The sequence below is a fragment of the Condylura cristata genome, unplaced genomic scaffold (assembly GCF_000260355.1).
Source record: "Condylura cristata isolate star-nosed mole 26May11 unplaced genomic scaffold, ConCri1.0 scaffold00005, whole genome shotgun sequence".
NCBI classification, from domain to species: domain Eukaryota; kingdom Metazoa; phylum Chordata; class Mammalia; order Eulipotyphla; family Talpidae; genus Condylura; species Condylura cristata.
In genome coordinates this window covers 63,023,430-63,040,567 of record NW_004567106.1, presented here as the reverse complement: position 1 = coordinate 63,040,567, position 17,138 = coordinate 63,023,430, and the positions used below count along the sequence as shown (strand labels likewise).

The 17,138-nt window shown below is 44.5% G+C and overlaps 1 protein-coding gene across 1 annotated transcript in view; it reads right to left on the bottom strand.

The window, feature by feature from the left end:
- Positions 1-10,604: 10,604 nt before the first annotated feature.
- EXOC4 (exocyst complex component 4) overlaps positions 10,605-17,138 on the bottom strand; it is a 648,177-nt gene continuing 641,643 nt past the window's right edge. Inside the window, exon 18 of the mRNA XM_004677057.2 lies at positions 10,605-12,049. Coding sequence (XP_004677114.1) covers positions 11,812-12,049 — 238 coding nt within the window. The 3' untranslated portion in view covers positions 10,605-11,811. The remainder of the gene's footprint in view (positions 12,050-17,138) is intronic.

Below are 17,138 nucleotides of genomic sequence, written 5' to 3'. Positions count from 1 at the left end.
GTTGACTGGTGTACCCCACCTCAGATAAGTGCACCAGAACCTAGGAATCTTCACTTACTCCTTTGTCACTTCTTAAATATCTCCTACCATCCAACCAATAATAGCCAATGCTATTCTTTCTTCATTGTATTCATTCATTCTAAAATTGTGTATGATGATCTATTATGTTGTAAGGATTGCTCTAGGTATTGGAGATACAGGAAACAAAAAATTGCTGTCCTCAAAAGATGCCTGTTTTTGTTGGGGACAACAGTAATAAACAAAATTAGATTATCAGGTGATGATACAGAAGAAATTAGGCAGAGCAGGGCACTACGGTCTGGGCGAGCAGCCACTGTTTCAAAAAGGTAGTCAAAGGTCACTAGTCCGTCTTCCACCTGCCTTCCAATTCATTATTGATCTTCCTCCCAGGGGGATATTTCCAAACTCAAAACCACATCTCACTCTCTTGCTTAGAGCACATTATAGTGGTCACCCAAACTCCTCAAGGCTTTAGCTGCTAGATCAATACCACTCAGTAGCCCTGGGTAATGCCCCATGGAGCTAAACTCCGCTGTCTAAATTAATGAATAAAACTCATTAATATCTTCTACACACACCCAGGTATTTTTCTAACTTATGTCTCTCAAGACTCCAGACCTTTAGGAATTTTTAGTTCTTTCAATAAGCAATATGTTCAGCTTTTGAAAAATTAAGTTCCTCTTTTCTTATCCCATAAAGAAAACAATAGGGTTTTCTTTTAGTTGTTGACTTTATTTGGGCTTGAGATGCCTTATAAGAGAGCTGGGTTCCCTTTAAAAGCAGCATTCATTCTGAAAGGGTAGGTTTGGGGACAGGGTGAAACTTTCTAATCAGTAAGGTAAGAGCTAATCATGCAGATGAGCGATGTCTGTAGCTTGACTAAGTCAGCGGCTGCAGTTATACATTATTAATAAGCTATGGGACTGTGGTGTGGCCCTGGGTTTTAACAGTACAAACTGAAAGGCCTCTAACTCTTGATGTGATAAGGTTACCAAGCTCTGTGACCTTGAGCAGGGAGTGAGTCTGCAACAGTAACAGGGACTCATTGGGTGGTAGTGTAACTGGGGTGTCCCCAGGAAAAAGGGGTCCAGGTTCTCTGCCCCATGTAAGGGAGAGTAGAGCTGAGCAGGGAGAAGAATCTGGAGAGGAGACAGAAGAGAAGGAAGCAGGATGGAGAGCCAGAAGGAGCCCTGAGGTAGCACAGGGAGTAGACACATGTGAAGAAGGGGCTCGTGTTTCTTGGCCCTGGACTGGTTGAAACAGACATGGGTGAGAGACCCAGGGGGAAGTGGCAATGGCAGTGTTTATCTTGATTTTGATTTTTCTCTTCTTCCTAGATGTGTCTGGCCATTTCTGACTCTTTTCTATGGATCTCCACCAGAAGGTGCTTTAGATTTGTGGTGGGCTTTCCAGGCCTTGCTTTGGGCCAATTCTTTGGGCGGACTTTTACCCACAAGGGGATGGGTAAATTTGGGTGCTTGATTTAGAAACTATATTGTCTGTTCTATATTGCACACTCATTGTATTAAAGTTCCTTTCCATTAAAGGTCTTACATGTTTTGTCTTGATGAGGCTGATGGCAGAACCTATTTAGAGCAGGAAGGTTTGGGAGTTCAGGGGAGCCTTTCTCCCTGTTCTGTAACAGTAGGGACTTTGTGTACTCATCCACGGGGTCTCTATTCAAGCCTCCTGGTAGGGGTGGCTGCAGGAAAGGGCTCCGTGGGTCAGAGAAGTGGGGCTCAGCCTGGCCTTATGTCCTGTGCACTTAGGCAGTATCTGCGCTCTGAGGTGGGCTAGGACCACACTCTAGTTCCTTCTTGCTCATTTGATTTGTGGGTCTCAAATGTGCAAAGTCCTGTCCACAGCTAGGAAAATGACAGTGAGTAGATGTCCTCTCTGGGGGACTAGAGGATTTGATATTGCATCTGAAGATGGGGTATGAATGAAGGGCAAGGAGCCAGTGCAGGTAGGTCCTGGAGAAATACTGCCTGCAAAGACCAGACTTGTGGGTATTTCCAGACATGACCACAACAGGCTTTTCAAGTAATGCCACTTGCACAGTCCCTGAGGGTCATTAGCATGAGAGGGTTAGGAATGAGTGGTGAAATAAGAGCAAGATACATGCTTCGCTGGCTGAGACTTTCTGCTGTTACCATCTTTTTATGAATGAATTTGAAAATAAGTATGCCCAGTCTTGACAACAATGGAGCAACACTTTGGGGCCCAGACCCTCCATAATTGGTGGAGAAAATTCTATCTCCAGATCTTAGTAGAAGGTGAGTCTGGTCCTGCTGACAAAACACTGCTGTGTCCACTTGCATTGGGCTCAAAGAGCAGGGACAGAGAGTGGGGACTGATTTCAGTACACAGAGCATGATGAATGCCAATTTTTGGCCTTTTTCCTGGTACATGTCAACTGTGGCCTGCTCGCTAGCAGTATCCCACATGCTTGCGAAGTTGTGGAGAGGAGGCAACTTGCTTCTTCTTACTTTCTATGGTTTAAAGGCTTTCGATATTTATCAGAGGCCCAGGCAATGACAGTGCCAGATTGCTTTAGATCTGTGCTATGGACTGAATATTAGTGGCTCCTGACCTGACCTGACCTGACCTAACCTGAAGGTGCGTGTCCTCCCAAAGTTCACAGGTTAACATCCCAATCCCCAGTGTCCTGGTACAAGGAGCCAGTACTTAGGTCATGAGAGTAGAGCTCTCATGAATGGGCTTAGTGCCCTTATAGAAGAAAACTGAGCATGCAAACTTCTTTGTGATGGCAAAGAAGGTACCACTTAGGAACTAGAAACTAGAACTAATGTCCCAGTGCCTTGATCTTATCCAGCCTCGCCTCCAGTAATATGAGGAATGAACATCACACAGAACACCCCACCAATGGTGCTTTGAGGGCTGCCAGAATGGGCTACGCCAATCAATCCTCATGGAACAGATCACTTCTCTTATTTTCCTTCTGAACTCTGAGTAGGGCCTGGGGCACGATACAACCACTTCAAGGGCCTGCTTGGGCATGACTTGCCCCACAACAAACCACATCTAGGAAACACAGATATCTAAGTCCAAGAAAATAATATTAAATAAAATGTCAATACCTTAAAAATATTCTACCACCAGGGGCCCTCCCTGGTGGCGCAGCAGGTTAAAGCACAGCACTAAGAAACGAAAGATGCTTCCACATGAGTTTGATTCCTGGTGCCCAGGAGGTGACCCACTGGGCATGGTAGACCTCTCCTGACCCGCCCACTTTTCCCTTCAGCAAATGCACTTCATCAATCTGCCTGTTCTGCTCCCCACTGTCTCTGGTGAAGCCTCTCACTGCCCCTGCACCTCTGGACTGTACCCCAGTTCTGTATGCATAAATAAATAAATCTTTAAAAATATTCTACCACCACTGAAAATACTTTAATATTTGCTATTTCATAGATAAGTGAATGTAGTTCTATAAGTGCCATAAATCTACTTCCTTGTGTTTTATTTCTCTCTTAAAACAAGCTGAGTTAACAGCATATCAGATCTGCAACTTCAGATCTCTTTCAAAGCCTTAACATTTACTTCCATTGGGACCTCTGAAAAAAATATAAAGAATTCTGAGCTTGTTGAAGAAGAGGACAGACAAATCAAAAAATATTTTTTTTCTTCCAGTCTTTTTCATGTTTTAGTGATAGTTATAGGAGTGACAAGTTGGAGTGACCTTGAATTGAATGGTACTGTGATGGGAAGTTCCCAAAGACAAAATGGCTGGTCCAGGGCTATTTAGACCTTAGTGAAATTTCAGGTTTTTAAGTTTTAAAAATAGTTAATATAATAAATGTTATCTGAAAAATCTTTATTAGATATATAGAGAAATATTCCTATAGATAGATACACTAAACTAAGACCTATGGATACCGGTGCACTAATAATACAGGATTTAAAATACAGGAAGGAGACAGAGAAAGCAAAATTGGTAAATGGGCCAACTCCTTCAGTGAGCAACACTTCCCAGTTGCCTCTGTTTCTAGACAAGTGTGCTAAGAGCTTAGAGGCAAACCAGTACCTCTTCTCCCATTCCCATCACTCCACTCACACAGTTCTTTGATGCTAGTAACTTCATCCTCAACCTCTTTTCCTTTTCCTGCTCAGCTCATCATAGATAGCCTCTATGTTATATAGATTTGTCAGGAAAGGCAAAGTTATCATTTTTGGGGCTTGCTTTTAAAAACTGCATTTGTCATCTCATGTCATCTCAGGTCTTCCCTCACTCCACACTTGAGCTACTTTGAGCTCTTCCATTAGGTTGCATCTGGGTAACTGTGGTTTCTGGTCATTATCTCTTGTTCTAATTCCTTAGGCATTTAGTCTGAACTGTACAATGTGTGGCACTAGCCTGTCTTGTAATATTCCAGAGTCATTTCATGGCCCTTTTCTTTCCAGGAGATGGTCAGCTCTGAGGGCCAGGCCTTGCCTTTTATCTTAGATTAGCTGCCTCACAGTGGGGCACATGTGGGCTCCCAAATGCAGGCTCCCAGGATTGGCAATTGGGGGGCCTGGGGCCTGGCTCTGTCTCAGTCATTGACTAAGTATCTCTACACTCTTCTCTTAGACCTTGTTGCTTTACCTCTCAGCAAAAGCAAGGCAATTGAGACAAAAACTCTCGAAGCTCTACTAGCTCTTATGAATCCATAGAGAGTGAGTTGGTAACAAATTCCATATTGCCCCACCCTGAAACAGGATAAAAAGAATGTCTTTTTCTTCTGTCACCTTCGAGGAAGGCTCTCCCTAGGGGCCTGCCTTTAAAAATTCCTGTTTCAGGGCAGAGAAGGAAGCCGGAAGGGAATGGAAAGGAGGAGCTAGCAACGAGGAAGTGTGTAGTCACTTGGGACCCTCCCTTAGGCAGCTCATTGCTTTAGAAGGTCCAGGCCAAGGGAAGGCACTGGGTCTCCCAATTGTGGAAAGGAAGAGACCAAGGAACCTGGAACAAAGAAGGGGTAACTGACCATCCAGGGGGTGCTAGACCCCTTAAGGCTGAGAAAAGACTCAGTGCCTGTAGTCATGGAGGCCCCAACCCCTGGGTACAGAGACTTCCAGAAGATAGTCCGAGGTGCTTGAGGTTACAGGACACCTGAGAAGGCTGGACACTGAGGTCTAATGGCCTCCTCCCCATAAAGCCTGGGGACACCGGGGAGGACTGCTCCACCCTGAGCTGTAGTACCAAAGGCCACAAGGTCACCAGAGCAGTGCGGATGAAGTGACTGGGACATGACACTGTCTTCATGGCAGCCCCAGCCCTGCCCCTTTCCCCCGGAAGAACCACAAGACTGAAGTTTGAATTTTGCTTAAGTGGCAGCTCAGAGCTAGATTTGCTTTACAAATACTAAAAAAAAAAGAAAAAAAGTAACAACCCCTCACCTTAGTTTTGTAGCGTCGTTTGTGAACAGCTGACATTCCTCAGTGTAGCTCTGAAGAGTGACAGCAGCTCAGATGCCAGGCGGGAGGCCGCCGCTCGGTGAGGGCCTGCTTCCTGAGGGCCCTGGTGCCTAGAGTCTGATGAGAGGTATGTGATCCACTGGCCCACACGAGACACAAACTCTCTGATAGTGAAAGAGGAAGCAGGTGTGAGGCGCTAGACCCAGGCCGGGAATGCGGGAGGGAGTGCAGTGGAGAGCGATACCAGGACCTGCTGTTGCCTGGGGAGATCAGGTGCCCACATAGCAAGCAGCTGTGCCCAGCCTCACCTGGCACCATGGAGGCCTCACTGAAGGCAGGTCCTGGTCAGGCTGGCCGTGCTCTTAGGCCACAGCAAGAGGAAATGCTTTGTAAATATTGGTTCCACAGATCCTCAAAGCAACAGAAAATAGTATTAATTATTAAGTATCATAATGTGCCAGGCACTGAACCCGTTTTACTTCATACAGCAACACTGTCGGAGAGGAACTAGTATTCTCCCATGTCACAGATGAGAAAAGTCAAGGCTCTTGGCACTTAGTAACATGTGCAATATCAAAACATTTGGAAAAGGCTGAGCTGCTTGGAGCCAACGTACAGCAGGGTCAAAACCTGAGCATTCTGCCCCACCCTCTGGGTCTCCAGTCTTTGGCCCAGGTACAAGTCCTTCAGCTGGCAGGGCTCAGGCCCTGGGCGCAGAGATTTTTGTGTCCAAAAGGTATGCAGATACATTGGCCACAGGGGGACTCAGGCGGCAGGGGGCCGAGGAGGAGCAGAGGAGCCTGGGAATGGCAGCCCAAACTCATTCAGGGAGTGACTCCCTCTGGGGCCCACAGGAAGGACTGAGCAGATGGGAAGGGTTGATCTGCCACTAGGAGCTAAATGTAGGGTGCAGGGGGTCCCTTCCTTTGTCATGCGGGATGAGCGGTTGGCTCAGAACAGAACAGAGGGACTCCAAGCACCAACTCTGGTGCTGGCATCTGTCTGAGACCAAGTCTTTCATCTGAGCCTGAGACTTCTTTGAAATAAGGATGGATAGTGTCCACCTCTTAAGGTCACTGTGAGGATTAAATGGAATCATGAGGTAAAGCATTCAGCACAGCATCTCATTTATATTAAGTGCTCAATAATGGTGGGTAGAGTAACATAATAGCAAACATAAAATAAAAACCATCACAAAAAAACCTTGCTAATGGTTTCCTGGTCTCTCCCAGCAAATAAATCCTTGTGCAAAACAACTCACCTGGTAGGTAATTAAGTAAGTTTGGGATGAGGAGTTGGCCAATTTCGCTCCTCTTAGGGTATCTGTTGCAAATTCAGCAGAAATCTGAGCCCACATTTCTAAGTGGGACGGAGTGTGAAGGTAACCACACTCACAGCAGCACCTAGCCTCATTTCCCCCCCAGCTGGAGGTACATACATAAGCACATCTACATGCATTAAAAAACACACGTGTAGCCCCCATGGGTCACTGCATTCTCGGCTTCCCAGGGGCTCCTGCTCCAGGTGTGTGAATGTGCTGGCAATATTTTTAATTGCAGACATAAGTCTTCCGGCCAGGTATGCAAAAGCAACTCCTCAAACCATGCACATTTCATCACTCTCACACCTAGTGCCATTAGCGGAAATTCTTCTCTGGTGTTTGAATCTTAGTTCACTTTTAGAGAAATTTCTAGCTCCATTCCAGGGGCTTTTGCATCTCATTACACTCTTGATAATTAGCCATATCTCATTACACCCAGCCCAGTTGGAGGAGGATTAGTTGTTTTCAGGTGTAAACCTGTGGTGAGCCTCTTACTACACCTCTTCAAAATTCCAGGCAGGCCTCCTGCCTCAGCCCAGTGAGGACAACTGCTTCCAGCTGTGTAGACTTCATTACCACTTCCATTTCAGGAAAAGACTCCGCTGTAGCTCACATCTGGTCACAAGCTTATTAATTATGTTCTTCTTATAATAACTGTGCCTAATTAGGACAGAGTCGAGACCTTTGCTGAGCCCAGCCATTCTTTGTGTTTGTGTTCTTGGTACCTCATTACCCTCCCTCCAAACTGTCCCATCTGCCTCCATCCCTGCCATGCTGGGACAGTTGCTCTCAGGTGTGTGTATTTCAGCACATGCTTTGCTTTTCACGAAAAATCTTGATCAGGACACACTTTGTTTTCTTTTTTAAAGATTTATTTATTTATGCATACAGAACTGGGGTACAGGCCAGGTCCAGAGGGTGAGAGGATTCACCAGAGACAGAGTGGGGAGCAGAATAGGGAGAGGTACTGAAGTACACTGATGAGGGGAGCAGCGAGCGGGTCAGGAGAAGTCTGCCGTGCCATGTGGATCACCTCTGGGGCTGGGGATTGAACTGGCACTAAAGTGGCCATGGCCAGCTTGCAGTGCTGAGCTTTAACCCACTGCTCCACCAGGGAGGGCCCACACCTTGTTTTCTTAGCCTGCTAGAACAGTAGTCTTCCTGTCTTCTCAGCACATTTGCCCTGAAGAGACTGAGTCTAGTTGGGGCTGACTGAGTGTTGGTCACCCCCTGATCTTTATCAGGAAGTTTCTGTGCCATGGCTCTGGGGAGGCAGACACAGCCCAGCCTCTGAGCAGCAATCCTGAGTGCAATGGCTTTGGTGCATTCGGCACGCTTGGAAGTGGTGGAAATCCATTTGCTCGTTGGTGTGATGAAGGATGATGAACTTCCAGGCCCGCTGCTCCCCAGGGAAGTCTTGTGTCTCCAGTGGTAGCTCAGGAGAGAGCAGCAGAGGGTCATTCCTGTACTGTAAGATGTCTCCAAAGAGGAGGCGGGGCTTGGTGAGGGAATATGGAGTGGGTGATGACACGGTCATAAGTGAAAGATCAGTTCCTTGTCCCAGGGACTCTTTGCTCACCACTCTAAGAAGTCCATGTCACCTATGCGGTAACAGGCACAGGTGGGCACTTTAGCATTAAGACAGTCATGGATGTGACTTGACAGAACAGCCAGGGTCTGGTGCCAATTCAACTTGGCTGTATTTGAGCTTTTCTATCAAGTTCTTTGAAACATGCATTAATAACAGTCAGCCTGAGAAAACATTCAGTGCTAGAGAGGGGCTGTGAATTAGCTCCCTCAGCAAAGGGCAGCCATTTCAGGTGGGGGGTGTCCTCTCACCCCCCCCAAGACTCTTCATGACTGGTTATTCAGGGTATGAAAGCACAGACCAGTCCTAGCACTGCCTCAGAGCTGAATCTGCCCACTCAAAAATGAACTCGTCTCATAAGGCCCAGACAAAGAGGTCCTCTTTGGGTAGCCTGAGGGGCCATCTCTATCTAACCGACAGAGAGATAATCAGATGTGAGAGATAGAAGCTCCAACTGGGCAATAAGATTAATATATAAAAATAATCATTGTGTGGTAGGAATAAAGACCATAGCATGAGGTGAAATCCCCTGAAATGATATTAATGGCACAAACATAAACGAAACTCATGGGGTGAAGGGCACCATATCCAAAAAGTAGTTTATTAAATTAAGAGGTTGAATGATAGGTGCAAAGTTATCACAATAACAAAAGAATAGAGAAGTAGCCATCGCTGTTGTGATTCTGAGGACACAATTTGGCAACATCTACCAGAAAGTAGAACCCATACTTTGAGTATGGTGCTGCTTTTCGAGGCATTTTCCCTAAAGGAGACTGAAAGGGGAAGAATCTTCTTTAGCATGTGCTGATCCCTTAGGAATGAAGGATTAATGCAGCATCTATAACGTGGCTACTTTGAGGATAAAATGGGCTGACTGACATGTTAAGTCCTATGGTGTAGATGACAGTGACGAAGAGGCCTATTTTGTCTCTGTGCTATTGCTTGTGGCGCTAACGCTTTGATGACCAGCTAGACGGGGTCTCCTCACAGCCCTCCTACCTCATGGTCGGGTTTGTTGTCAGGAGGCTTCCCTATGAACCTTCTGCAAGGCGCTGGACCTGCTGCTGTTAACAGAAGTCCACTCTTGCCCATCCTGTCTTCTCTGTGGTAGAAGAACAAGATAATATTTTGTTTTCAGTGTCCTTTCTGGAAGGCCTATTTTGTTGGCATTTTTAGTTCTAACAGCACTATCGGGAGTAGCTTTCATAGTGAAAAACTGTTTCCGGATCTATGTGTGTTCACTGGGCCCTGTCTTTGGCTCCCCTGGTTCTCTCTAGCACTTTCTGGTCATGGTGTGAACAGCACAAAGACAGTCTCACACAATATCTTAAAGCAGATCCAGAACAGCTCACAACAGTAGAAATCTTCATGTATCCCAAGAGAGGGCAGGCTTGGAGGTGGACAGGCCTTCTCTGTCAGCGGCCCTTCAATAAGCACTGGACGTGACTTTGGCTATTCTTGACCTAATGAAGAGTAAAGACAGATGGGCCATCCTCCAAAGAAACTTAAGTCTGAATGTCTTGGAGAAAGCGCCCTACACATTGCTTTTTGGGTGTAGAATTGACATTTTTCAATCTTATCATTATTTAAGCAATGTAGGGAATCCACTTTCCTGAAGGCTGCCCCAGAACCAGCACATCTGCCATTTTGCTGCCAGTTCTCATTGCTCTTGACTGAGGCTGTCCCGGTCTCCATCCAACATGACACCTAAGTCACTCTCTAGTCTCTCCCTCGGCTCTTCTGGCATCACTGTCAATGCTCTGGAGGTCTTGTCCTACAGTGGGCAGGAAGGGAAAAAGAAGCTGCGCTAGGAAGAGGGTCCTAAACCGCAGTGATCATCTCTGATGGTTCTTCATCTCTCTCCCCCACTTCTCGGAGACAATGTCTAATCAGTTGTCTACCATTTTCCTTGCATCTCGTGTGTAAATTCAACTTCCTCCTAATCTGGCCATGCAGATTTACAACATTCCTTCCAGAACACCCTGGAAGACCATCCTCCAGCTTTGCTGATTCCTTTTACAGCTGCCCAGCTATCTAGCCTGATTTCTAACTCAGCCCTGAGTGTACATGTGGGATTTTGGTTTGGACTCCAGTTCTCAACCTTTCTCTTGATGGTCGATAAGGTTATCCTTTGTTGTCCAGTATCTGCCCCTATCCTGAGCAGCATCTGGCACATATTTGGCCTGAGGGGTGCCTGCTAAACAAAGAATACAAACAAACAAACAAACCCAAAATCCAAACCAAGACACCATATTTAAGCTTCTCAAAACATTTATTTAATTTTCATTTAATGTTCTGCTCTTTTCCACCAAGACCAAATTTGCACAAACAGGCATATAATTTTGGACCTTCACAGCGCGAGGCATGACCATGTGTGGTCAAAGTCCTTCTGCTCTCCTTTCCAAATATGTCCACATCAGCACATAGTTTCTTCCTGTGACTACCACCCATGGGCAGCAAGAGCGCTTGGAAAGCGGGAGAGAGTGGTGCGGGCAGTGACCAGCCATGGACTGCTCATGCCACAGAGAGCAGCATGGAGGGATGGGCTCTGTGTGGACTCATGCACGAGGGACACGTGGCTGTCCCATGGTCTGCCCATTCAGGGGAGCAGACCAGGGCTGCTTTCCAAGGTGAGCAATACTTGGGGGTTCATAAAGACACTAAGGGAGCATCTAAGACTCATTCGTGTCCAGTGTTGCCGATACGTTGCAAAGTGCTCTGCTCTGTCACCGTTTTCTCTTGGAGAGCAGAGGGGAGAAATTCAAGAAGAGGGTTGAATCATCATTCATTCTCCCATTTTTGTCATTCATCTGCTGGCAGTTTTTTGAGATACAGTGAAAATAACAAAAACCTGTATTCTATGTATGAGTTACAGCAGGTAGCTCAATTGAGATAAGTGGTCTTTGCCCCCGGTCCTGAAGAGGGCCTGTTTTGGTTAGGGAAGTTGTTGAAAACTACAGCCAGTGGAGAAGTCATTGTTTGACCTCGGCTACACAGAAAGCAATGCACATACATTTCGTTGAATTGTAACCCACAAGGCCAAGAGAATACAAATCTTACTGCTTATGTAGTTGTGATTTTAGGTTGGGAGTAGATCTCGGGTAGTATTTTACTTTCCAGAGATTGTTGGGTAAGAAAGAACGTGTTAGTAATGCATGCATTCATTTGTTCAGTCTAACAACTTGACATTACCTCCCACCCCACCCAAGTCCCTTTGGCACTGACTACGTTAAAGTAGTTGCCAAACCCAAAGCTAATGTACTAAAAACTCTCTTGACAATTGATATGAAAAGCCAAAACTACAGAGAAAAAAAAAATCCTTATAACTTCTCTCCACTAAAGTATCACTGTAGAGAAAACTAAATCAGTGTAGAATATACCAAACAGATCAAAGAAAGGAGTGTGAATAAGAAAACACAAGCAGCCAGTTTCTCCCCCCAGACCCCCCTCCCAGAAATGCACCCCATTAAACCGTGGTGATTTTCTTGTCCTTGGTGGCCTGCTTGATGGCAGCCTGCTCGCAGATGATCTCCTTGAGTCGCTGCAGCCTTGTGTTCTGGGTGGTCTGGTCTCCCACGCCCGTCTGACTGCGGTGCAGCAAGGTCAGGGCATGGATATACTCCAGCTCCGTGTACTTTACGCCCTGGTCCACCACCAGGTTCAGGAGCTCATCGGCTGTGTTGTACAACATCTCGTAGTACTGCCTGCAAAAGCAAGAGAGAGCACTGCTCATAGTCTCCCTCGTTGGCAATCAATGTGGTTTTAGTGGGGAGGAACAGGTGGCTTATGCATGACTCAGCTTAGGTGGTAGGGCTTTGCTGATCACTACATCTTGTTTACAGGCCCCATGAATTTTATGGAGAGCAAGTCATACATGTTCTGTGTCTCTCTGGAGTTCCCTGGGGCTCTTTTCATAAGGACAAGTCTGTATGAAGACCCAGGCAACCTCACATCTTCAAAGTCTCAGTTCATGCAATATGTTCTTCTAATTCTGCATTTTTCTCAGGTGAGCCAAAAGGAAGAAGTTGAGATACAGATTCAGAAGTGAGAGAAATAATCATGGAAGCACTGCCTCATCCATTCACTCCCTCACAGGAGGCTCTGTAACAGAGGATTAATAGCACGCTCCTCTTAGGGTTAGTGGAAGACCTAATTCATCTATATGAAAACATTAGAATGGTGCCTGGTCCAATTCTGCATGCTCCATAACTACTATTAGAAATATAATAATAATGATGATGCATTCATAATAATAATATAATAATATTATTATATCATAATAATAGTAATAGTAGCATATGGTGGTACACAAAGCACAGCTCTTTTCCTCCAGTAGCTTAGCAACAATGAGGAAAGGCCATGAGAAGCAGTGAAATGATGGTTATGCTTCTGTTGACGAAGCTAACTTCCACATCATGTCTGCCTCACCACTCCTAGGGAACTACAGCTCCCTGTTCTCAGGCAAAGAACCTGCAGCATGGAGAAGTGAGAGGACAACTCAGTGTCTCAAAGACAGTGAGTGGTTGTGCCAGGTATGAAGCAGGTGTCTTCCTTCACAGACACTGACAAGAATCAACAACGTTGCAATTTTGAAATACTGTTTGGAAGAAAAACTTGAGGCTACTGTAAGAAGAGGCCTCCTGTTTTTCTTCCAGCTTCACTGGTCCCCTGGTGCCCCTGGACTTCCTCCCTGGCCCCAGCCCCTGATTTGAGAAACGAGGCCTTCATCATCTAATTCTGCTTCACAGATACACAGGTCAGGGAGAAAGCTATTTAGTTACCTAAGAAGTCATCTTTAAAATTGCTCAGAAAGAACACCAAGACAAATCTAGATTTACCAAATGGAAGAAGAATTTGGGGTTCATGATTCTTATCAGCTAGAAAGCTAGCTAGAAGAGACTTCTCAAGATGTGGCTGGCTTGAGGACCTTGTGACATGGACTCTGGAGGCCCCACTCTCAGACAGTGTGATTCCCAAAGATTCTGACTGAGCTGGATAGAGCTCTAGGCCAGAGTCTGATGTGGGAATGATTTCAGAGCCATTCTTAGCAATTTGAGCCAAAGGCCTAAGAGCAGAGGCAAAGGAGAGCACAGCAGTAAGTGGGCTGTAATGCTTTTCACTGAGATTAAACTGGTAGAATTGAGTTTCTTTCCATTATGATGTTGATATTTTCTTCATTTATCTTAGGAAGTAGCAGTGAACTCATCAGACCAGAAGAAATTGGATTTCTTTTGAAAAATCTGATGAATTGTTTCCATGGCTGCTGGCTGATTTTCTGCAGACTGCTGTTCCATGCTGGGAGCAAATGACAAAACAAAGATGCCAGGATTTCTAGCCTGGGATCCTTCAGTGTGAGAGAGATAAAGGGCACACCATTTAAGTCCCCTCAATGTTTCAGTGTCCTCTGTACAGTGCAGACCCTTTGTGAATCGCAGAATAACATTCTGAAATGAACTGAGAGACTAAAAGAGTCCTCAAGTGCCTCAGATGGATAGTGCCCCAGAATTGCAAAGCTGAGTCATTAAACAAAATTGACAGTTAACTGATGGTGTATTTTTTATAGTTAGGGAGAGAAACATGCCCCATAACCATGATGATATATTAGATCATAAAGAAGCATAAATATTTAAAGACAGAATGAAATCCATCCATCTTTCAGAACAGTACCCAGTAGCTAAGACTATACTAAATTAGCAGAGCAACAGTTATACTTGGAGGTAGAGAAGGGGGTTACAAGGCACCCTAAGGAGAAAGGAGAACAAGGCCCTTAACTATAACAATTAGAATGAGCCTCTATAATAAACACTGACACACTGAAATCATGTGACTCAACTGGATAAATAGTTTACCAACACTTCCTGAGGTCTCAGGAAAAGAAAAGCTTGATCGTTATCATCATGCATTAAAACAGCAGCCATTGCTTCCTGCACAACATGGTCTGCATTAGAGAGCACCTGCTGGATGGCTCGGGGAACACACGGTTCATCTAGACATGTCCCCACTCATGACTTGTAGAGCAAGGCTCTTCACAGCTACTACAGCAGGGCCAACTGGTAGGTGGAGACCAAATACTCTATTCTGGAGATGAGAGCTCCGTGTCACTCTGTTGGGTAGAATATTCCAGAAGGAGCTGGTTCCTCGCTCCTTTGCCTGGATGCCTCTAGGCAGCAGTGTCAAGAGTGGAGAGGGCAATGGTAGGCAATGATAGGAAGTGTGAGGTGCACTGCCATGTGGACCAGTCTTGTCTTCACCATCTATCGTGACAATGTTCACAGTGGGTTCTGGTGCAAACAGGCTATTTTCATGTGTTCTCCTGTTTTCTTGTCAACAGACTTTTCTTTCCTGTGTACTTTTCTTCTTACTTGATTTTAATGATACTGCACTGTCACTCTTTCTCCCCCCCTGAAGCCGTGTGAGCACATTTGCGCCAGTAAGATGTGAAGGGCCTTTGGTGAGTTGGGCAGAACTTTCCAACATTTTAAATTATTTGTATTTTTCTTTCTATGCTTAGAAAATACACATGATTTATGGAATATATGGCCAGAAAGATTAAGTAGAAAAAAGATTACTCATAAAATTTCACTAGAGACAAACTTTTTGGCACATCTTTCTAGTTTTGTTCCTCTTTGTAGCACTCCACCAATTTGTTTCTTAAAGTTGAAGTATTTAGGTTGAAACACAAGAGGACACTTTCCTTGCCTCCAATTATAAAAGCTTTCTTTCTTGGGGACAGACTTCCAAAAGCAAAATTAGTGAAAAGATAAGTATATTGTTTAGGATATGGGCAACGTCGCCAATTTGCTTTCTTAAAAAGTTGTACCAATTTATCTTTCTGTCAGTAACATGACAGAACTTACCTCCTCATATTCTTTTTATTTACATGAGATTAAACACTTTTTCACTGACTTACTGGTTTTTAAATGATGCAGATATACATGTATATAAGAGCAAATTGTTGATTCCTTCATCTTTTTGGACTACTCTACATAATTTTTTGTTGATAATGAGCAAGATATTTTCTAGTCTCTCATCCCTTATTCTACCTCCCATTTTGTCATACTTAGTGTCAAAGTCAAGCATCACTAAAGCTACTAGAGACGGTTTCTGTTCTTTTCATTGTAAATCGAAGGGAAGAAAGTCCCATGAAAAGCAACAATTCCCACCCCATAATCATTCTCATTCCTGTGCCTCCAGGTGAGCCATGAAATCTAGGGGTGAGGTAAAAAGCAAGCCATGGTTGGGGGACTGTCTGGAGTCTTGAGCAAAGTTCCCCATCCATCTACCTTTGGGCATTAGGTGGGGTCCAGAGTACTCTAGAACTCTGAATGGAAATTTTATTATCCAGAGATAAATAGTTACATCTCGTGCTGGCTTTGGACTCTATCTTGGCCGTAGTACTGTTGCTAAGAATGTCTAACATGTATATGTTAACGTAGTCAACCCTCTGAAGGAGGCAGTATAATTATTCACACCTTACAGAAGAGCAAACTGAGCTAGAGGATGAGTGATTTGTTTATGTGCAAAAGGAAAGAGGTAAAAGGAAAAAGCCTTTGGATACTGTACTCACTTCCATGCAACATAACTAGAAATAGAAGAAATTGTGTAAAGAAAAAGTACAACCTGAAGAATCCCTGTATAGCTTGTTCATTTTTGCCATGTTTCAGGAAACAGGGGTTAAATAAAATTCACAAACACAACTCTGCCTTCCACTATAATGGAACAAGGCAGTATTGTAGCAGCTCAAAAATAATTTATGTGCTTTGCAGTACTATTTGCTAACACTGTCTTGAACCTGGAGGCCAGTGTTCTAGACTAAATAACGGCGATATGTTGGAAACACAACATTCAGGAATTACAGGAGAAGTGTTAGGTTTTCTCAATTTGCTACCTCTGTTTAGTTCTCTCTATTTCTCTCTCCAAATATAAGAGATAAGTGATATTTCTTTTTCAAAAGTTGGCTGCCCTTTTGATTTTTTACTTCCTTGAGGAAGGGGAGTAACTAAGCAAATTCATTTAAAAAGACTTTCTCATCTATGTCTTTCCTGAGAGAAAGACAGAATTATTGTCAACAAAAGAATTAGGTGCTGAAGCTGACTTCTTCAATGTAAGTTTCGAATGTGGAAACTTTTACCTGATTAACTTATTATTGTCTAGAGCTCCCCAAATTATTTTTTATTCAAAAGCTGGGGTCTTTTAAATGCATGGTAGCAGGTAGGTCACTAATTGTTCAGGTGAAACATTTGACTGTTTTCTTGGCTCACTCTAATGGTGTAGGTGATAATAAGCAATTTAACATAAAGGGAGAAAAGAAGGAACTCGGTAACTCACAGACCTAATAATCATCCCATAAATAACTGCGAAGTAGTTATAGCAGAAAGACTTCAAGAAGTAAATATTCAAGAGATCAACTAAACTCAGATTCTGGTTAAGTCTTTCACTGCTTGACCTAACTAGTTGAGTGATCTTGGAGAGATGTTATCAGTCCTTGGTCTTCAGCTTCCTGGATAAAAAACAAAGAGGTTCTAGCAGATGCTATTTATGTGCTAGCATTTTTACATTTTATTTTTTTTAAAGATTTATTTATTTATGCATACAGAACTGGGGTACAGGCCAGAGGTGCAGGGGCGGCGAGAGGCTTCACCAGAGACAGAGTGGGGAGCAGAACAGACAGATCAAGGAAGTACACTGCTGAGGGGAGCAGCGGGCGGGTCAGGAGAGGTCTGCCACGCCATGTGGTCTCCTCCGGGGCAGGCGGGAATCGAACTCATGCGGAAGTGGCTTTAGCTTCTCAGT